General features: G+C 43.7%; 1 protein-coding gene across 5 annotated transcripts in view; it reads right to left on the bottom strand.

Moving 5' to 3' along the window:
• JARID2 (jumonji and AT-rich interaction domain containing 2) overlaps window positions 1-23,252 on the bottom strand; it is a 281,140-nt gene that overhangs the window by 74,461 nt on the left and 183,427 nt on the right. For all 5 annotated transcript variants that reach the window (XM_017521293.2, XM_017521306.1, XM_017521305.2 and 2 more), the window contains one exon: window positions 225-394. In XM_017521293.2, the coding sequence (XP_017376782.1) occupies window positions 225-394 (170 nt within the window). The remainder of the gene's footprint in view (window positions 1-224; window positions 395-23,252) is intronic.

The following is a 23,252-nucleotide window of genomic DNA, read 5'->3' as shown; positions in this document are numbered from 1 at the left end:
TGGAAGACTCATATTAAAAGGAAATAAAACTTCACAGATGGTTTGAAAGCCACACCCAGCACGCACTCTCTCAGTAGGGCTTCTCACTTTCAATTCCCCCTCAACCCAGACTAGGAACAAAAAAATGAAACAGGCAGAGGGTAAAGCTAACGTCTACTCCACATACACCTCAGGCTTACACATAGACTCCACGTAGACCTCGGCTAATCCTTGCAAAGTCTTACCTCGAAGGCAGAGAAAGGTAAGAAAATCTTCTGTCTTAGGCTTCCTTTTAGAGAGGTCTGATATCTGAGTAGCTGGAGGGGGTAGCAATGGCTCCACTATCTTTACAGGAGTTGTGCTGGGACTATTCGGCTGAGATTGAGCAAACTTCCTTTGTGCTTGCAGCCTGGGCCTGTAAAAGCAGAAGAAAATTAAAAATAAATTAAGCAGAGACTGGAGGATATAGGCCTATGTGTGACAATAAAATCATGACACATAAGGGGAAAAAAGATCCTATTTCAAGCAAACTCTTTCTAATTAAGGTTCTATATCACTCATGCTCTCATAAACCACAGGCCTACTTTAAAGTGCAATAAAATGTGTGCCATGAATGTGCATATACCAGTGTGTAGCGGTACATCCCTATGTACACATGATATGTTTGACATCATCAGCTTAATGATATTCATTTACTTCCACAGACAGTAAAGAACATACTGAATTATCCTGATGCATTTATATACTTTCCTATGCTTTCATCTAATAGTGTCACGAATCCATACCAAACTTTCTTCCGTGTCATCACATCCAGTTCACCTTTGCCTGTTTATCCATCAGTGTCCTTGTCGCCACTTCTAAATTAAGCCACAAATGTTCATTACAACAATTCAAGCTTATACGACAGAAAAAGATATGTGTCTCTAGTCTACGGCCCCTCCAATCCCACATTATGGGTTACAATCTGCCAACAAGGTCAAACTGCAACTATATAATACACTTTGTCTACTCCTCAGACCTCTTTTCCTTTACAATCCTATACTAACTCCCTAACTTACCCATTTGGATCTACAGAGTGCATTTCAATTCCTTTCACATGAAAATCTTAGATACACAGAAATTCCTTTCTATCCAAGTGAGCCCTAATGGATCTTGGAACAGTATTTTTGGCCGCGACAGGTTTTGAGATTGAGTCTTGTTCTGTTGCCACCTCAGCTCACTGTAACCTCCAACTCCCAGGTTCAAGTCTCCTGCCTCAGCCTACCAAGTAGCTGGGATTACAGGCGTGCAGCAGCAAGCCCAACTAATTTTTGTGTTTTTAGTAGAGATGGGTTTTCACCATGTTGGCCAAGCTGGTCTTTAACTTCTAACCTCAGGTTCTGCCCACCTTGACCTTCCAAAGTGCTGGGATTACAGGCGTGAACCACCGCGCCCAGCCGGTTTGTTATTTTTTAACACTGTGGCCAATAAAATTTCCCTTTCTCTCCATCAATAAATATACTAACATATTTTTACTTTACATGCAGCCAATTTGACATTTATCGTCCATTGCCTAATAGTCACTCCTCTCTAATCGTCACGGTATCTGCTCCTGGAATAGTAAGCACTTGCAAGGATGAGAACCTGGGTACTACTTTAAACTGTTCATCTAGACCTGCTCATAGAGATACCTGAGAAACATTATTTGAGGGCAGGACAAAACAAGAAGAACCAAGAAACATCCCCAGGGTACAGGGAGTGAAACAGACCTGATCAGAATCCTAAACACTATGTAGGATGGATAATTCAACCCCACTCAAAATAATTAACTAATAAAACTAAGTAAGTGCCGGGCGCAGTGGCTCACGCCCATAATCCCATCACTGGGAGGTCGAGGCCTGGGGATCACCTGAGGTCAGGAGTTTGAGACCAGCCTAGTCAGCATGGTAAAACCTCATATCTAGTAAAAATACAAAAATTAGCTGGGCCTACGCCCAGGTGCCTGTAATCCCAGCTACTGGGGAGGCTGAGGCAGGAGAATTGCTGGAAGCCGGGAGGTGGAGATTGCAGTAAGCTGAGATCACGCAACACTCTCAGGGAGGGGGGACCTAAATAAGTAAAATAGCAGATGTATTCCCCTGAAGACATTGTTAGGAGTGGGTTATATAAAATAGTGAGCATGTATTTTAAACTGCTGATGCTCAAAATGCCATAACATTTAGAAATAACATTATAGTAGTTAAATTCCTACAGCAAAACACACACACGGTTGTCTAAAAATTAATACTTTTCAGTTTAACCCCATAAATCCTCCACACTCCTCAAAAATAAAGTACCACGACGTTATGAGGACTTATTAATCTCATTTTAACATTAACTTCCCTTGTATATCCTAAGCACTGTCTACTATTGCCTCCCCTGTGACTCACCGAAAACACTGGTGTCTAATCATATTTCTGATACAAACTGATAAATACAACAAAAAGGACAAAGTGTGGCTCCAAAGACTTACTAAGTAATCTATACTAAATGAAATAAATCTATACTAACAATATAATTTAAAAAATAAGTAAATAAAATCTACACATTATATAGCACATCAAAGAGCACTTTTTTTTTTTTTTATCTTTAACCATTTTATTGAAACAGGGTCTCCCCCTTTCGCCTAAGCTGCACTGCAGTGACGCCATCATAGCTCAGCTCACTACGGCCTCAAACTCCTGGTCTCAAGAGATCTTCCCACCTTGCAAAGTGCTGGGACTACAGATACATGCCACTGTACCCAGCTGCTTTTTGCTTGTTGTTGCTGTTGATGGGTTTTTGTTTTTGTTTTTTTAATAGGGACAGGGTTTTCTCCCCACGTTGCCCAGGCTGATCTGGAACTCCTGGCCTCAAGCCTATATCCTGCCTTGCCCTCCCAAAGTGTTGGGATTACACACATGAGCCATGACACCTGGCCCGAAAAGCACTTCAGAACCCCAAATAACTGGCATGAAACAGTCACATTAACAAGGTAATAGGAGGGAGTGAATCAAAATTAACAGAAATTCCCTAGTGTTATNAAAAAAAAAAAAAAAAAAAGGCGGGTAGAGGAAAAATCGGGCAATGCCGTTATTTCTATGTGATGGGGAATAAATAGCTCTTATTGCAAATAACTGCCTGCTTGTAAATAAGATGGGAAAGACCAGAAGCCCAGAGGCAGGACCTTCACATGGGACACTAAAAGAGGGGATGGGAGGAAGAGATGGAGGAGTTAGGGTGAGGGGGATATCCAGCCAATCACGAAGCTTCATCTATCACAGATAAGGAGCAGCTTTCTGCTTGGTTATTTTTCCCGCCTTTAAATTTTCTATGTGTTTATTTACATAAGAAAACAGAACAAGGGGGCAAAAGACAATTTAAAAAAGACAAAATACAAGCCCAAATTTATTACAGGACTCAAAATCATTCCCTCAAACTGCATAGGTTTCTCAAGGCTGGCTCTCAATTTCTCTATCAATTCACAGACACCTGGTGATGACCACATCTTGAGAGCGCAGTGTCAGAGGAGGGAGGGCTACCGAACCCTTCCTCTGCATTCCAACCAGCTGCCAGGAAGACTGACCCAATACCACTGCCCTTCTTTTCCAACCACCACCCCGACTGTTTTAAAACAAAGGAAATGTTGCGACATATTTAGAAAAACTGCTGTTTTTAATATTCTACTGAAAAGGTTTTTTAAATTGGCAACTACATAATATATACACCTTCATTTGAATGGACTCAATTCACATTCTTGAGTATTGCAGGAATTTTATAGAAATACTGCCTGCATCTGAACAGGATGTTAAGTGTTTACAGCTTTTTTAGAAGTCAGGGAAAACAAACGCCACACACAATAAGAAGATTTGCAGCAACCATGAGAAACAAACAAGTAAACACAGATGAAGCACAGGCAACGGAGTGAGACACTGACAGGTATTTTACAATTTCAGGACCTCAAAGATAAACTGCTCCTACCACTGCTCAAATAAAAAGTGCTTGGTGTCTGATGACTTCCCCAGTGAGGCTATGAAAAATAAGGCAGTAACAGATTAAAAAGTGGCAGCAAAATAAATTATCCCTTAGAGGAAGAAGCCAAGCTCACAAGTAATTAAACATTTGTGAGACCCAGATGAAACCATGAACTAAAGGAGGAGACAAACCAGTATCTTTTTGAAAGAGGCAAAAAGAACCTGTACTGTCTATAAAGGGTAGGTCTGCCCTGTGGATTTTCATCCTGCAGAGTCCCATGGGGATTATGAAGGTGTTGACCCTGTTTTCCTGGCCCCATACAACCCAGCAGCTTGAATGGCACAGTCAAATCCCGAGTACACACTCCAGTCAGTACAGACAGCTTTGAGGAACAGGGCTGGATATAGAAAAATAGAAGAAAGTGATTTGGATGTGCTGAAAACTCACAATATTTGCACCTAGAGATGCTAATAGCAGAAGCAACAGAACCCCAGTGTAAAGGAGTGGGGCACCTGGTAGGCACGGGGAGAAAGGTGAGGCTGCACTCAGCCTGCAGGGCCTCAGCCCTCCAGAGGAGGTGGCACACCTGCCCGGCACACCTGCCCGGCACACCATTTACTTCCTTGCTCCTTGCCATCAGCTGACTGGCATTGTCAACAGAATACCATCTGTAGGCTAGGCATTGTGGCTCACGCCTGTTTAATCCCAGCACTTTGGGAGGCCGAGGCAAGCAGATCATGAAGTCAGGACATGAAGACCATGCTGCCCAACATGGTGAAACCACATCTCTATTAAAACACAAAAAACTAGCCGGGCATGGGGATGCACGCCTATAATCCCAGCTATTCAGGAGGCTGAGGCAGGGGAATCGCTTGAACCCAGGATGCAGAGATTGCAGTGAGCCAAGATTGTGCCACTGCACTCCAGCCTGGTGACAGAGCAAAACACCGACTTAAAAAAAAAAAAAAAAAGACCACCACCTCCCATTACATTATTAGAGTAGGATGATTGAGGGAAAACTAAAACGTGTGCCCTCCCAAGCCTCTCGGCCTTGTGTGTAGTCAGGATGGGCCGGGCTGCCCTGGGTAAAACACAGCCCCAGAAAAGGTGTGCATCCCGTATTCATACCATGGAAGTAGCAGTGACAGTGTAACTCACTTCCATGTTTATTTTTTATTAATTCTTCAAGGAGATCCCTTACAGAAGATGCCTTCATTCTAGGAACTCCACATGTACCCTTTACGTCAATGAAACCAATTATATCAAACCCTCCAAATGAAACCAATTACATCAAACCCTCCAGCGAGCCAAGGTGAAAAGATCAAATCAAGTAAATGTAATTCAGCAGACGAAGAAGTATGTTGATGTATTCAGAGGATAACATTTTATTTACAACATGGTAAAAACACAGGGCTGGCACAGTGGGGGTGAGGAAATAGACGATTAAGATCAGATCAGACCATCACTGGGGGCAGGTATGTGAATTAAAGGACTACAAAGTTCAATTAAGTTCAGGAGAAGACGGATACAGGCTGCTGTTTGTTTAGTGTTTGGGAAAATGGGAAAAGGTGGTGACTTTATTCAAGGATCTTAAGATCCCCTTCACTGCACAGATGAGTAATTAGGAGAAGGGTGAAACTCACCCAGGTCACACAGCTTGGATGGCAGAACAAACAGGACCAGCAGCCAAATTTACGGGTCCCTGTGAGAAAGCCTTCCCTGCCAGGCCACGCCACCTCCACATGGCAGGTGAGGTGAAGCCTTGTGTGTGAGCACGGCCCTCACTAAAAGCTGCCCAGCCAAGGCACTCCATGACCCAAAATTAGGCAGCTGAGTGAGCTCCATTTAAGCTAAGGTACCTCAAAATAAGAGAAAAAGTGTTGAAATGAATGACAATTTACCAAGTTGATCCCACAGATTGTGACTCTAAGGGGCAATAAATGGCCTAAGATAAAGGTAGAGATTGCAGGAATGCTCCAAGGGGATCTTGCTTAATCCAAATAGCTCCTTCCACCTGGAATGCTCTTCCCCTTTATCTTGCCATGGCTGCTGGCTTCTCATCCTCCAGGCCAGAAGAGGGAAGCAAACAATCCAGGTCTGTAACTGTAATGGAGGACACTCTCTTCATGTCTCTGCACAGAAGTCACCTCCTCAGAGAGGTGGCTCTCCTAAAGCAGTACCTCATGCATGACCAGCCGCCCAACCCCAAGGCCATTGCTCTGCCCTTCTGCTGGTGTACACAGTACTTCCCTACTTCAGTCTCTTCTTTCTGGTCCACTTCTACATACAGGCCTTACCAGATATAGAGGACATGCCCTCCGTAGATGCTGGAAAGGAAGAGAGGAGGAACACTACACTGCTGCAGTAGCTATGAATTATACAACCCATCACTCATGATTTAGAAATCACAGAGTCCAGGACATGTATGGTTTCTGAGCAGAGAGGCAGGCTGAATGGCAACTCAGAGGAAAAGGGAGATTGCTGGATGTTTGCTAAACAGATCCAGTAGCAACAGGAAAAGAGAAGCCTCAGTGTTGTTGTGCCTCAGGTAAAGTCAGCAGCCATCCCAGCAGAAGTCCACCCAAAGGTAGACAGGATTTCAGTTTCACTAAGAATACAACTGTGTCTTGAATATAGAGGCTGATATTTGATAAGAAAAAATATATATACCAACTAGGCACCTGCCCACATGGTCATTCCTTAAGAAGAATTTACCATGCCACTCGCCCATCCTCACCATCATCTCACAGAAGCCAAATCAGGTCTGGCTGTAGCTGACAGTCACCCTGTGGCACTTACTCTTCTACCCCTTGGTATTCCACTGTATTCCACATGGCCTCACACAGCACAACTGTTTCCAGGTCACAATCGGCTGCACCCAGGAGGCAGCTCCTGCCACGCCTCATAGGACAAGACCACCACATACATCAGATAGTATCTGTATTTCCTGATTAAGCTGCATGAGCTCCACGGAGGAAAGATCCCTATTTTCCTTTCCCCGTCTATCCACTCCCTAACCTACAGGGAGGGCGACTTTTTCTGCTAAGGCTCCCATAGCCTCCTCTCATTTGCAGTTAGGTATCATCGCTTAGAAATTTACAGAAATAGGCCACCTGCAGTGGCTCATGCCTGTAATCCCAGCACTTTGGGAGGCCAATGCGGGTGGATCACAATGTCGGGAGTTCAAGGCAAGCCTGGCCAAGATGGTGAAACCCCGTATCTATTAAAAATACAAAAATCAGCCAGGTGTGGTAGCAGGCGCCTGTATTCCCAGCTATTCAGGAGGCTGGGGCACGAGAATCACTTCAACCTGGGCAGCAGAGATTGCAGGTATGAGATTGCAACATTGCGCTCTAGCCGTGGTGGAAGAGTGAGACTGTCTCAAAAATAAAAATAAAAAAATTACCAAAATAGGCTGGGCACAGTGGCTCACGCCTGTAATCCCATCACTTTGGGAGGCTGAGGAAGGCAGATCACAAAGTCAGGAGTCCGAGACCAGCCTGTCCAATATGGTAAAACCCCGTCTCTACAGAAAACACAAAAATTAGCTGGGTATGGTGGCGTACATCTGTAATCCCAGCTACTTGGGAGGCTGAGGCAGGAGAATCACTTGAAACCAGGAGTCAAAGGTTGAAGTGAGCTGAGATCACAGCACTACACTCCAGCCTGGGCAACACAGCAAGACTCCATCTCAAAAAGAAGAAGAAGAAGAAAAAAAAAAGAAACGAAAAGGAAAAGAAAGATTTACTGATATTAATCTTCACTTTTTGTTGTTAAAATACATAGCATATTTATGAGAACGAAAGGGCATAGCAATATACACACTTACATTATTTTCAAAGTTAACCAATAATTCATGAGACCATGCTTGCAAAGAAACTAGCAGTTTCTATGCAACTAGCAGTACTATGACAAATACTTTTTTCCTTTTTAATACCCTCCCTGCGCCCCTTCCTCCCCAAATGATTTAGAAGCTTCCTGGGCATCCTGCCATGAGAAGCCTCACACGAGGGTGGCACTGTTTCTCCAGGTTTCCTCTGGGGTCATCAACAGTGTAGCGTTAACCAGCTTACTGCTATCTGTGCACTCAATCTCTAGGGCAGCCCTAACTTCAGGACAACAGCAATTTCCAGGTTAATTAAATCCTATTTCCATCCAGGATTTCTCATAGTCTGTAAACCCAAGAAGGACATGGCGTGACACACAAATCGGCTGGAGCAAGGGGGAACCAGACGGCTTAAAGTGAATACACAGCTGGTCCCTTGCTGAGGGATGTACATGCCAAAACATTATTTTATTAACTCAATTTTCCAATATTAAAAACATAAGCTGGTAAATCCAATTATTTAGATTACATCCCAATTCTAAGCAAAGGGCAAGGAATGGGTGGGAGGGAGGGTCTGTTCATTTAAAAAAAAAAAAAAAAATCAGATAGTCCACGTCTGGCAAATGCAAAATGACCGACATGGCTGCGCTCTTTGTGCCGGTGTGGGAGCTGGCCCTGAAGCTTTGCCAACTTGCTGAAAAGCCTATTCAAAAAAAAATTTCCTGTGTTTCCATCCCCAAAATAATTACCCACTCTATTCTCCCCCCAGACACACACACTACAAACCTGGCAGCCACTCAAAGAAACAAGAGTGTGCCCGTGTGTGCGCGCACTGGAGGTTGTGGGGGGTCGGGCAAGGGATACCCTCTACCCAGGGCAAGCTGCCCACCAAATTCAAATGCAAGTGCAGCTGCGGGCAAACCACACAGAATGGTTGTGAACATCCTGAATGGTAAAGAGAAAATAAACATATCCTCAAGTGAACCCAGAGGCGAGCAGAGACCAACGCATACCAAACTCTGTAATGAGAGGCACTAGCATAGACCATATCCTTCTAACTCACAGTCTACCCAGTTCCCACATTTATAAACTGTCAGGGTTTGATCTCCCAGAATGGGAGGCTATCACACAATGACAAAAGGGGACGTCAGCTGGCACTGTGAGAAGACTTATCCTCTGCAGAAAGCCTGCTTTGTGGTACTTCTGGATATGGAGCCCTACTGGTCCCAAGGCCTCATTTCTTGCTTTACATATAAACTGATGAAATAGTTTGTTTATGCAAAAAAAACCACAGGATATTAAATATTTGCAGCACTTGTCTTAATTAAGTTACATAGGAAGCTATTTAGAGTAAACATTCGCCATAGCTGGAATTTGCCTAAAGGAACTTTTGTTAGTTGAATTCCCCTCAAGACGAAACATGATCATGTTTTGCTTCATCAGAGTGGTATAAGGAAAAGACTAGTGGTGTCACAGTAATACCTGAGCTTTAGTTCACCTAAACTGTCACCTAGGGCGAGCTGGGCCTTTTTCTTAACTGTTTTAAGGACTATTAAAAAGGAGAAGCTAAGACTCTGTCTAGCTCCAAGCTTCGGTGATCTTTGACTTCCTCTTAAAAAACAAGTGGTACCTGAATGGAGGAATATCTGTAATAATTCCTTGGGATCTGTCATTTCATAAGAGTAGATGAAAAGTCCTGATTATTTTGGTATCCAATGGAGAAGTAAAATCTGAATCTCCAAACTGTCAGTATTGCTAAAGATTTCTAGCACCAATTTTCTAACTGCCAGTGAAACAGGTAAATACAGTGACTTTTAGATTTCAGGCCACCTCGCACTTTAGAAGGTGGAGGGGGTCCCTCAGCAAGCCACATCCATAGGAAAAGGGAAAAAAAAAAAACAAAAAAGGTGGAGGGATAGGTGAAAAATTGATTCATATATATTTTAGAAAGATGCCACAATTCCAAAACTCCACTCTCCTATACTCCCTTAAAGATTAATAGTAGTGATACAATCTATAATCTGCACTTCTCATGAGGAATAACTCACTTAGGTAACACGTTAACTTACTTCAGAACTGTGAGTCACCCTTAGGAACGCGTAACATAACAGATTAGGAACATATTCATCAGCTCTACCCAAAGAAGCCAGCCCAAGGACAAGACAAGCCTTGCAAATCCAAGCATCACCACCACGTCAGGAAGAAACTATTTTTGCTTGCAGATACCCCACCCGTGGAATACCGGAAGTGGAAAACAGGCAACAGAGAGAAAGGTGACCCTTTTTCTTTTATTTCCAGGTAAGGATTAGGGGAGAGGAAAGAGGGGAAAAAAAGATAATAACACTAAATATCTATAAGCTATGAATAACTTTTTCCCAAATAAAACATGTCTTGTGCACATAAACCTCAGGTAGCTGCTGACATCCGGCAAAAACAGTATGAAGAGTAATATGCAGTACAGCTTTTGATTCAATTAATAAAATTATTCAGTTATGTTTCTTGAAATCTTCAGTGGCATCCTGAAATGTCAGGGAACCAAGACTGCCTGAAAATCATGACTGTCATGATCAAGGAAACATCTGACACTGAGTTCTTTTGTGATCTAGAAAGCAACCATGTCAAATCTGAGAAGGATCATCATTAATCAACAATTAAGGTGGCAACAAAGCCCTTTGTTCTGTCAGTCACAAACAACGCAGTTATACTTTACCACCTATGGCAGGCTGTCTGCTCTACCATCCCCATGTGGCATAACCCTGTTGTTACTAGGTATACAACTCCAAGCTACCAGGGAAGAGCCGCAAATACTCTTCTGGACAAAGACTGCTGGTCTCAGGACAGTCTTGAGTAAGAAGCAGACCTTAAAGGCAGAAGGGACTAAATAAAGGTAGCAAGAGTCAGAAAAGTAACACATGCAAGTAGCCAAAGAATCTAGCCAGAATCTGGCCAAAGTAATTTCTAACAGGATGTTGTAGTTACAATGTGTGAACTAATTACCTAAAGTATATTCAGTTTTAAAAGCCTAGAAGACCAGTTAAAATGTTGACTTGCCTTTCTACTATCTCTCACTGGGATTCCCTGTTTAGTTTTTAAAATATCATTTCAACAAAAACCCTAGCCATCTCTCAATGTTAGATTACTCAACACCCAACTACAAATTGCCACGTATAGGAAAGGGAATGACCCTGTGAGGCGGGAATCCTGTTTTACTTCCTTTTCTTCAGAAAGAAATGAAAATATAAGAAGAAATTGAATTCTACAAGGCTATATGGCTCATTAAAAACTAAAAATCCAGGCCAGACGTGGTGGATCACCTGAGGTCAGGAGGTGGAGACCAGTGTGACTAGCATGGTGACACCCCACCTCTACTAAAAATACAAAAATTAGTTGTGCATGGTGGTGGGTGTCTGTAATTCCAGCTGCTCAAGAGGCTGAGGCAGGATAATCTCTTGAACACGGGAAGTGGAGGTTGCAGTGAACCGAGACCGTGCCATCACACTCCAGGATGGGTAACAAGAACGAAACTCTGTCTCAAAATAAACAAATAAAAATAAAAATTCAGTGGAATGCGTCTAAGTTAGCTGCAGAAACTTCCCACCAGAAATCTCGGAGTTTTGGGGTAGGTAGGATCCTAACCGTCCATTCTGGACACGACACACCAAAGCACAAATGCGATGCTCAGAGTGACTACTACCTCCTACAAGGACCGGAGTGTGCCCTGGGATCTTAGATGCCCTCCCTCTCACACAGTAAGTTCGCTAACAGAAATTTTCTTTATTTAAAGGTGAACAAATAGAAAAGGGATCCCGGGCAATTTCCCCACCCACCGAGAATCTCATGAAGTAGCCAGGAGGCACCAATAGATGGCAATAGTGAGTCTTTAGACTCCAGCTGTGGGATCACCCCTAAGGGAGAAAAAAAAAGTTATGCTGAATTATGACAAGCAGTGGCATTAGCCAATTTTTAGGACTTGCACTAAAATATGGTGCCAGCTAAGAACCCAGACCCTGTTTACAAAAAGTAGGTCTATAAACACTACTAGCAGTATCATCTCACCTCTCCAACTCATCACACCCCAAAGTTCTTTACTTGTATGAAAAACATCTAGAAATATTCAATCCAGCTTCCTCAGATCGCAAAAAAAAAAAAAAAAAAAAAAACGATAAAACACACAGCATTTAGCCTTTTTGGTATCAGAAAACCCCTATTTTCTGATATGCACCCAAAAGGGCTATTTTACCACCAAGCAAAGAAAAAAAGTAAAGCAATGTGCCATGATTCTAATATTTCTTTCTCTCAAGAATTACCTCAAAGTATTCATCTTGAGGCTCTGACAGAGCCCCAAATTATTCAGTTGCCAAGACCATCATATTTGTAATTTTCAATGTATGGGGCATTACTTAAACTATCACCAACCAATATGCTGAGTGAAGTCAGATCTGTAAGAAAAGGATTTGCTATAATTGACACGTCTCTTACAAAACATTTGTAAAAAAATGCTTCAGGTACGGAAACACAATCATAATTTAGAAATCTGCTAACAGCTAATGAACATAAGATAAATTCCCCTCTGCCTTCTGGCTGTCTGTGCTCTGTGATGCTGAAGCAATGGTACATTCTCCCACCTACAATCCGGAGCTCACAGGTTATTACAGACACAGCGTCTCAGCATCTGTGCCACTGGAACCTGCAGTGACAGGTCTAGAAGACACATCAGTGGAATAAAAATTTAAATAAAATCCAAAGAAATTGTGCCAATTGAAATTGGGCATCGGAGCAAGGCATGCAAATCACCTTCCTTTCTAACGATGCCCAGAATATCCCTTAAGCAGCCTTAATTTTTTTCCAACTTTCAACACTGTACATGGTACCATATTTAAGGCCACAAAATAGAAATGGCATCACTTAAACCAAAACAAGGGATCTGCAGAGTTGGGAGGCAGGATGCAAAGGGGTCACCCCAACCTTCCAACTCACGATATTCTACCTTGTTTGCAATCTTAACCATTCCATGACCGCAGACACCTCACTCCAGTACAACATGAAAGTCCTCCCAGTTTTTTATCAGCCACCTGCCAAAGGCGAGTCTGCTGCTTCAAGCTGTGAATCTACCAGACGTCAGGAATGTGCAATACATTGAAAGAGGTCACATATGTAGACAGCAGCAGTGGACAACAGATGAACACTGAGTATCTGCAAGATATACATGTCCATCTAATTGCATATGGCTTAAACAAACCCTCAAAGGTTCGCACAAGAATGTCTTCTGAACTAGATCTCACATCAAAACGTTTCCAAGAAGGGAAAGTCATTCTCTCTGATTCACAAGGGGCCGTCATGTCAAGTAAGTTACCTGTGTTTCGGCAACTTAACCTCTGCTAAAGGTACAGCATTGCTGGTATAACACACGTGCCGCCTTATAGTTCCTTTTCACAGACAACATATTTGCATTTGCTGTGACATTACAAAAGTAGTCTATGGGTTTTTAAGGCTTTGAGCCACGTCAGTAGTAAAAACTCCCAGGGGTGAGACTGGGAAGGATGAGGAAATCCAAACAAGCCCCTCTCCTCATCCAATCAAGCTGGCATGTTACCCGTCTTCAGCGTTTGAACTCCATGACAATTTCAGATCTCCACTCAGTTTCCGGAAACATCATGAGAAAAAAAGTCCAATCTCTTAAACAGGACTCGAGATAAAAACACCCAAGCTGTGTGCGACTCTAAAGGGCTGAAAGACAAAGACTTCCTGTTCAACTAAGTACTTCATTAATCCCTCCTGCTTAAGCCCATTTTCCTTGTCTCTAGATAGGAAATAATAAAGCCACAAAGTCAGCCTCCTTCAGAGTGGCTTAAACCCTCCAAAGAAGGCTGCAGCCACAGATCCATCCTAGGTCCCTCACAAAGCCTCACTATCCGCTTGTTTTCTCTGGACGGCATTACAAAACAGAGGGAAGGGTGATCAAAAATATAAAGAAAAGTGAAAGAAATGAGAGAGAATACACTCTACAAGATCCTAATAAAACATAGCAGCAGGGGTGCAAGTACAGGAGGAAGACAGAGACCCAGGCAACACACTTACAACCCTCCAACAATGAAGGCAGCCATTGATAGGATTTTTGAGCTTAAGACTTGTTAAATGAGTAACATCCAAAGTCTTACCTTTTACCCAGCCTCAGCCTAGCTTCACTGAGTCCTCTCTCACCTGCAGTAACTAACGTTGATGATGCTTCCTATCAGAGGCACTGTAGCTGGGTTTTCTGACAGCTCCATTCTCCCGTTCTACTGCCCCAAACCAGAATAAACTACTTCAGTGGAGCAGAAAGAAGCATACTGTGGAGGGAACCCGATTCCTAGCTCTTTTCAAGCTATACTGCACCACCACAGGAAGGCAAGCCACCACTCAAGAGAGAGAATGGGTAGCATTTCTCTAAAGGATCTTCGTGGAGGGGCGGGGGGGGGGCAGGCTGTAACAAGGAACCGCAAAAGCAAAGAAGTTGGAATTGTAAGAAAAATAGTCACATTTTGTCCAACTTGGTCAGAAACAATGATGTGCCCAGGAATCATGGAAATGAACTACATGCTTCTCCACTCTGCAATTCACAGATGAGAAAAGCTAAGTATGTACATCTCCCTCACTGCTGGCTTCAGCACAATGCTTATGCCAGCCAACTGGGCAAATGCAGAATCATGTTCATAAGATGTGGGTGACAGCACTGGGAGGGGGAGATGCATAACTCCTCTCTTTATAATGCAGCTCTCCAATTCCGCCAGTCTAAACATGCCCTAATGGTCTCCCTTTGATCAAAGAGGCATCCATCTTTAACCGTGTCAATTCACTGCCAAACTCCACACTCCCAGCTATACATCAGTACTGGGAAGGGTTGCTGAGGCCCCGGCTCCAGCAATTTGTAAATGAGAACACGTGCAGCAGGACACTTCAAGCTTCCCCCCCACCCCATCCCCCACTGATGTCCAAAATACTGTCAGAAAGCAGCTGTAACAACCTCATACCAAGAACAGGCCCCAAGACATTCACCCTGGGGAACTTGTAGGTTTGAAAAACAATAGTAATCTATTTTCACTGCTTCTTCCTCAAGTCTATCTGTTTGGTCTTAAAAGGGTCCAGAATTAGCCATTCCGGCATAAAGATTATTTTGAGCTAAACAGCATCTGAGTTCCTTAAATTCTTTATCTGCCTAAAAGCAGAGCCTCCCAAAAGAAGTCAAACGTCATAAATCCCCTTGCTGGGGGCAACTAACAGACTCTGACACAAAAATATTCCATCTTCTATCTATTCTGCTAAAGGTCCACTTATCTTTTCAAAAATTCACTTGTTCTTCCTAAGTGGGCTTTCTCCACCCTATTCTAAGAATTCATTAGTCCTCCAAGAATTGCCTTTTGCCCCCCCACACCCCATTAGGATGGTAAATTCTAACCTCCTAAGAGTCACATTTCATTGTTAACTCAAATCTGTCTTCCTCTTGCTAATCCGTCTTTTGTCCATTTAATTAGTAGACTCCCCAAAACTGAATTTAAGAGGCTAGAGATAAAAGTCCCTCCTTTTTTTTTTTCTTTTTGAGACAGAGTTTAGCTCTTTCGCCCACACAGGAGTGCAGTGAAGTGATCTCTGCTCACTGCAACCTCCGCCTTCTGGTTTCAAGCGATACTCCTGCCTCACCCTCAAGTAGCTGGATTACAAGTACTCACCACCACACCTGGCTAATTTTTTTGTATGTTTACTAGAGATGGGTTTTCACCATGTTGGCCAGGCTAGTCTCGAAGTCCTGACCTCAGGTGATCCGCCCGCCTCGACCTCCCAAAGTGCTGATATTAAAAGTGTGAGTCACTGCTTCCAGCAAAAGTCCTTTTTGAAAAAAATGTTTCTTCTTTTTTTTATGTTATACAACTTTAGAAGTAGAGAATGTTACACAAATTAGCACTGAACATAGACAAGCCTAGTAACTAACTAGTTTAGGGTGGGACTTTCACCATGTAAGTGTTAAGAGACAGTGCATGTGAATGAGGAATTGAGGCCAAGGGTTCACGGTATGGTTGAGTTGGACAGAAAAGAGGACAGAGCTCAGAGAATGGGCAGTGAAGCAGTCACACGCTCTGCCTTTCAAGTCTAAACAGGAAGGCTTAGGTTTCGTGAAGTGTGACGTAATCCAGTCACAGCATGACAACATAAACTATGACCTAGACTACCCAATGGGGTCAGCAGAGACTGCCATTCCCAACCAGCCCCTCAAACAACCTCCCTCTGGAACAGAAACTGGCTTGGGAACTCATTCACCACAAAGGACCTTTCCAGGAAGAACAGACAACCTCGTACCCCTGGGCTTCCTGGGAGAATCCATGCTGCAGCTCAACAATAAAACCATAAAAACACACCTCTAAAGGACAGGGTGGCCTGCAACTAAGCTCTAAGAAAGTCCTAGATACGCTGGGAGGGGCCCATTTAGAGGTCCAGAAGTCCAAGACCTATGAGACCAGGTGAGCACTCAAACACACTCTCAGGGAAGCACAGTCCACTGGAATCTCCTTCTCCCCTAAACTGAACTCGTTATAACAGAATAGGAAAAGACAGGATATAAACATCATTATGGAAAAAAAACTTCACAAGAAAAGCCATCCAAGCAGGAGTCCACACCGTTAGACTTAGAAGCCTATAAACAGAGATCGCTGAGATTTTTGTAATCCCATGCTTCTCAAACTGGGCCTTTCAACGAGGGTGGAAGGCAACTACTAGTAACACAGGAGTGCTGGGCATGGAAGAGTGTGGTCCCTTTAAATGACAGGGAAGCGGGGAAAGGAAGTGCTGGGTAGATGAAGGGAGTGGCTCGTGACTAGGGCTCTACGGACCTAGGTGAGGACAGGCGCTTGTGCCTTCCTGCCCAAGCTTTTGTTTTCCAAGATCGACCTGCCCGCCCACGCCCCTGCCTGGGCCTTTGAAAACCAGCCAGGTGCAGTGGCTCACACCTGTAATCCCCACACTTTGGGAGGCAAGCGGATCACAAGGTCAGGAGATCAAGACCATCCTGGCCAACATGGTGAAAACCCATCTCTACTAAAACAAATATATACACACAAAAAATTAGCTGGGCATGGTGGTACACGCCTATAATCCTAGCTACTCAGCAGGCTGAGGCAGGAGAGTCACTTGAACCTGGGAGGCAGAGATTGCAGTGAGCCAAAATCATGCCATTGCAATCCAGCCCCGGCGATAGGGCTAGAAAGGAGAGAGACTCCGTGTCAAAAAAGCAAAAATCAAAACAAGAAACCTGAGACCTTAACAAGGCAGAGACACAAGCAGCTGGAAGTCCTGAAGAATACATCGGTGGAAAAGGACACAAGCGGCTGGCTGTGGAGGACAGGACCACAGAAGAGCACTGGCAGGCCGGCAGGCCATCGACCGGCAGGCCTCCAGGGAAAACCACCTCCCTTTTGGCTCCCCCATCTGCTGAGAGCTACTTCTAGTCAATAAAACCTTGCACTCATTCTCCAAGCCCACGTGTGATTCAATTACGCCAAGGCAAGGAACCATGGGTCACAGAAATCCCTCTGTCCTTGTGATAAGGAAGGGGGTCTAACTGAGCTAACACAAGCCGCATATAGACAGCAAACTAAAAGCTGCTGAGGCTGGCAAAGGAGGTGGTGAGCCGGCAGGAGCTGAGGCAGCGGGTGCACATGGCTGGCAACGAGGTCATGGACACCCTTCACGAGATCATGGCTGCCTGGCAGAAGCAGCAGACTTCCACCAAGAAAGAAAAGGACCAGGCCTGGAAGATTCTGAAGGATCCAGAGAGGATCCTGAAATGGCTGGATGGGGAGCCCTCACCCCTGCTTCAGGCTGTCTTCTTTAGCTTGGGGGAGGGGTGGGGAGGCCCACTTCCTTCTTTGGGCACAGGAAGTATTGGCCTGGGGCTGTCCCTCAAATATAGGCAGTCTTTGAAGGACCATGGCCCTTCCCCCTGAGGCCTTTTGGGCTACCTCTATACAGCCAGAACACAGGAAGCCCTGTTAGGCTGGCCTGAGGCATAGTCTCTGCTTGGTCCCCAAGATTGGGGGGGTGGGAAGGGTGGCGGGAAGGGCCTTAGTTTCTGGGTCTTGCTTTTCCTACTCTTTGCCATCCCCTGCTTCCTAACCCCCTACCCCTCTCTCCCACTCAAGGACTTCTCCCTTGTGGTTTGGTAAAGTGCAACTTAAGAATAAAGTGACTGCTGTGGTTTTTCCAAAAAAAGAAAAACACACTTTAACACATGCCCACTGAGACTTCAGCTGTAAATTCACCCCTAGACACTGCCGTGGGGTTGGAGCCCCACAGTCTGCACCTCTGTATGCTCCCCTAGAGGTATAAGTGTAGGGGCACTGAAGAAGTGAGCCACACCCCCATCCCAAGCCCTGAGACGGGGACAAGGGAACCTTCCCCATTTCACTAGAAGCCATAAAATGCAGCAAAGCTTTTCTGTGTTTTCTGCTAGCTTTGAGATTGGTTTGCTCTTTAGGATTGGTTTGAAGATGAATTTTGAATTCTTCATCCTCAAGGCACTGAAACTCCAATGTGTCAACCAGCTTAAACTATTAATCTGCTCGACTTCAAATAAATAAAATGTATTTAAAATTAAAAAATAAAATGTAGCAAAGCATGGCATCATGAGTCATTTCCAGGAATACCACAGGCCAAGACATTCAGGCAAGTCATTAAAGGCATCAATGAAATAAACAAATTACTGACAGAAAATCTAAGAGCAAAAGCTAGAACCGAACCTACTCATGGAGAAATGACCCCACTTTTGTGCTTGTAACACACACAAACCTGAACTTGATTTCCCTGGTACTGGCAGTGGTGGGGAAGGTGGCATCTTACCTCCCTTCAAGCCCTAATACACAGCTCTAACAGGAGGCAACATTTTTACGTGAAGCTAGGATTCCCACAGGCTGGATATCTTTCCTGACAAGTTGTAAAACTTAAGGGGCTGTCATGACAATCTGGAATCCAAAAATAATCTCTCAAGACCTGAATTTAGTTTAAATAATGCTGGACTGATGATACTCTTAAGGTATGCAGCAAAAACAAACATGAACCCTCTGTAAGGAGAGTTTATTCATCTCAGGCCTCAAAGAATCCCCCCCAAAGTGACTTTTCACATTCCGGGGAAATGAAGCACCATGAGGAAAACCCAGCAGATGTCAAACTGGGAAAATGTCCGTCAGTAATTTGAATCATTCGCCTATGTTAAAACAGATAAAGGCCAAGTTTGAAAATATCTGCATAACAGGAAACTAACACCTGAAAGTGAACACAAACTACCAGCGAACAAACACTGAAACTAACATTTGAATGTAATCTAACATTCGAAAAGAACCAAACAGAATATCTAGAAATCAAAAACTAGTCAGAATTAAGGCTTTTACTTGGCAGTAACAACCCATTTTTTTCTATTAAAGCACATGCAAACCAACTTATGAAGTAGAAAGTAAAAATTTCACCAACTACATACACTGCAAAACTTCAAAGTCCTCTTCCAGCAGAGGTTAAGGCCCAAGATAGAAAAAGCTGAGAAACACTTTTCTATAGTTGAAAATCCTCTCATCGCCTCCTGATAGACGAGGAAACAGCAGTTCGAGAAGGATATTTAGTGACAAGAGTAGGATTAGGCAACTATTAATTATTATTGGAGAATACACAGTAACACTGTATCAATTCTTGAATTAACACTCCACGGAATGCATATAGTGGGATTCCGAGACTCACACTTGGATAAAGGAAAGGGTTCGTTTTCTGTTCTGGCCAGGGGTGCTAAGAGACTCTGCTGTCATGACAATGAAAAACCAATGCATTCTCTTCTACACTTCACAGTGGTTAAAATAAACAAAGATGACAGCTGACCCTATTTGCCCTTCTAAGAATTTTCTGAAAATCTCTCTATCCATCAGCTCCTCTAGGGAACTGGCTCCATTGCCGTCTATCTCGGTGCAATACTCTCTGAAAGGTATCACCGCCCTAAACAACCCTACAGGCTAAGAATGTGACAAATTCCATTCTCAAAGGTAAGTCACTGATTCAGCAGATATGGAACTGTCCATCACAGAAGCATGAATTCTGCACATCAAGGGAGAGCTACAGTGTTATTTAGTGTCATTTCTCATTCTCTCGTCTACAACAAAACTTCCTTTGTTTAAAAAAAAAAGCTTACAAACACAGTGAAGGGTGGAGAAAGACTTATGGAGGTACACGTATTTTACCGGTAGATTCCCCCACTGGGTATAAATTAAGTCTTGTCCAAGTTGAAACATGTGAAACCAGGGAAAAAGAAGTGTACTGGCACAAACAGAAGTATTCTCAACCCTATCCACCCCTGACACACACACACACACACACACACACACACACACACCCTGGAGAGGGCTATGGAAAAAAACTCTTATGGCCTGAAAGAATCCAAAAAACAGGGATGTGATGGATACTGCATGATTGTCAGCCAGAATGTCATCCATGAATGCTAATTCTAAGACAAAAGAACAACTAGCTAGGAGAGACTACTGTCAAATTTTCTCCTCATATCCCCAAAAGTATAAGGAAAAACATCCCCAGTCCTGTATGATGCAACTGATGTGGGTGGGCAGCAGTGGATATATTGACCTGGCCAAGGGAAGTACCATGTATTAAAGCCCACAAGAAGCTGGAAATCATCTTATAAATATAAAATTAAAGCAGGCATATGAAAACCCCATACAAAGGAAATCCAAGATTAAATTACATTGTTTGCTCTGATAAGTTGCTTACATCAGGAAAAAGACTTTCGCTTAGCTGACGTGCCATTAGGTAGTATGCACGCCACTAAGCTTAGAATGTGTAAACTGAAATTACACACACACACACAAGAGAGGGGAGAGGAGGAGAGGGAGAGAGGGAGAGAGGGAGAGAGAAATGGATGGGGGTTGGGGAGGAGGCATGCAGCCAACAACTAGACTATAAATAATTTCAAATAAACCGCAAGGGAAGGAAAGACATTATTACTTTTCTTTCTCTGTACAAGACAGATGAACAAGCTGAGGAAGGAAACATTTGGGGACAAAGAAAAAAATCCCTATAAGGAAAAGGTGCTACCTGGCCCCCAAAATTCCTAACCACAGACATATCACTGTTCACTTACCCAGCAACCACATATATGGAATGGGTGCTTATTATTTACGGGTAATAGTACGTGCTTTAAATCACATATAGCATTTAACCCTCGAAGCAGTCCTTATAAAAATGTGATTATCCAACCAGCAACAAGCGAATCACTTGGGAGTATATTAGAAATGCAAATTCTCAGGCCACCTCAGACTTAATGACTCGAAAACTCTCAGGGCAGGACCTAGTCAATCTGTGTTTAACTAGTCCTCCAAGTGATTCTGATGCGCACTTACATGTGAGAAATACGGGGTTAGGGCCAATGCTACACAAGGTGTAATGGTTGCATTTATTGGACAAGGAAAGAGGCTCAGACACCTTGTTGTTTGTAACAGCTTAAATACAAGGCAAACATCTAACTTATTCCAAAACCTGTGCTAATGAAGCAGGAGAATGGGGGCTGGAGGGAGGGAGCCTAAGGACTTCCTAGAACTAAATCAAATGGAAAGACAGCAACCTCCCAGCCCAAGTACACAACTTCGTAACTTCACTGAAACTATGGCAGGAAACTTCACTTCATCCTCTTTACTCACATGAGTTACCCAGTAAGCAATGGGAAACCTCTAACGGGTATCTGAACCCCAGAAAATTCTGCAACCAGTGCCACTGAGTCACTTGCTCAAGTCCACTCCCACTATGTATAGTGTGCTTTTTCTTTTGGGGGGGCCGGGAGAGGTGGGGCGGCGGGAGATGGGGTCCCAAGTCTGCCCCGGCTGGAGTACAGTGGTACCCCTGCCTCCCAAGATCAAGTGATTCCCCAGCCTCAGCCTACAGAGTAGCTGAGATTAAGGCGTGCACCACCATGCCTGGCTAAATTTTGTGTGTTTTATAGAGACGGGGTTTCACCATATTGTCCAGGCTGCTCTTGAACTTCTGATCTCAAGTGATCTGCCCACCTCAGCCTCCCAAAGTACTGGGATTACAAGGGGAGCCACCACACCCAGCACATGGCGTGTACTTTCGTTTCAATAAATGTGTGTATTTTTTCCTTTTTTTCATTGCTTTGTGTATGCATTTTACCCAATTCTTTGTTCAAATCACCAAGAAACTGGACACCCTCTACTGCTAACACACTGGTTGGTACCAGGTGAACCGTGGTCCCACTGGCTTATCAAAAGTGCAGAAGCACTGCTGAGCACTGTGAGCCTGTGTACCTAACCAGGCATTCCAGGGAACAGGCTTCCTATTAGATTTATTTCACAAGAGACAAGAGTCCTTTCCAGTGGCATACTTTAGTGACCTGGCTTAAGAGGATTTCAACAGAGGCTGCAAAACAGACTGCTTCACAGCTCTGATTCAATGTCCTTGGATCAAAGGCTTAGATTGGAGACAGAATCTTTCTGGAAAAAATCTATGGGGTCATTATCCAAACTGACATCTGTAAATTTCTTACAGTGCTTACACTGCTTCATTGAAAGGGAAAAAGATATTCATGCTCTTCAACACCTTCTTTTGAAACTTAATTTCAATTAACTAATTGCAATTTAAAATTATATCCTGGTCTCCTGGGGCTTGAACCTAGAAATGTGAATAATATGTAAAGGGCTTGTTTACACTGAAGTCGTGGAGGTGATGGTACCAGCAACACAGAAGGCGCAGGCCTTCACTCTATCATCAAGGAGTTTGACAGTATTATTCCTCTTGACCTTCAGAAAGGTAAAGCTGAAGGAGCCACTCCTCCTCTCCTTGGCCTTCAAACAATTCCCAAAACAGCAGCCGGGCACTGTTTAGGAGACTTACAGATTACAGCTGATGGAAAACATCAGCATGCATTTGGGTTCCTACATCATTGCAAAACATTAATCATGAAGACTCACAGCACCCAGTCCTATCTAAGCCATAGATTCCTCATTTAGGGAACGGGATGATCTCACATTCACATGATCTGTAAGCGCTCCATTTATCTCAGCACAGTTCAATTAGACTGAATTGCAAGAGGCCTAAGAAACGATCATCAGGAGAGAAATTATGGCAAAGGCAGTTCCACTCCCTACAAAGGGGAATAACTGCAAGCTCCAGAAAGGCCAAGTGCCAGTCCACATCACAATGGCATTTGCCGGAACAACAAGCAGATTCCAGCCCTGTATGGTACCAGTAGTCTGCAGGCTGTCACAATGAATGCAAACATATTTCTTGGGGGCTGCATAACAGGCTGAACAAATTTGTAACTATGTTCCAGAAAAAGAAGGGCTCTATTTAGAAACTGCTGGAGTCCCATCCTATACAGTTCCAAGTTGACAGAACAGTCAAGTACCCCAAGACTGGTCTGGATCATGTGCACAGTTACTCAAAGCAG

Source organism: Cebus imitator, unplaced genomic scaffold, assembly GCF_001604975.1.
Source record: "Cebus imitator isolate Cc_AM_T3 unplaced genomic scaffold, Cebus_imitator-1.0 Scaffold21, whole genome shotgun sequence".
Lineage (NCBI taxonomy): Eukaryota > Metazoa > Chordata > Mammalia > Primates > Cebidae > Cebus > Cebus imitator.
Note: the sequence above shows the minus strand (reverse complement) of the source record. Positions and strands in the feature narration are given on the sequence as shown.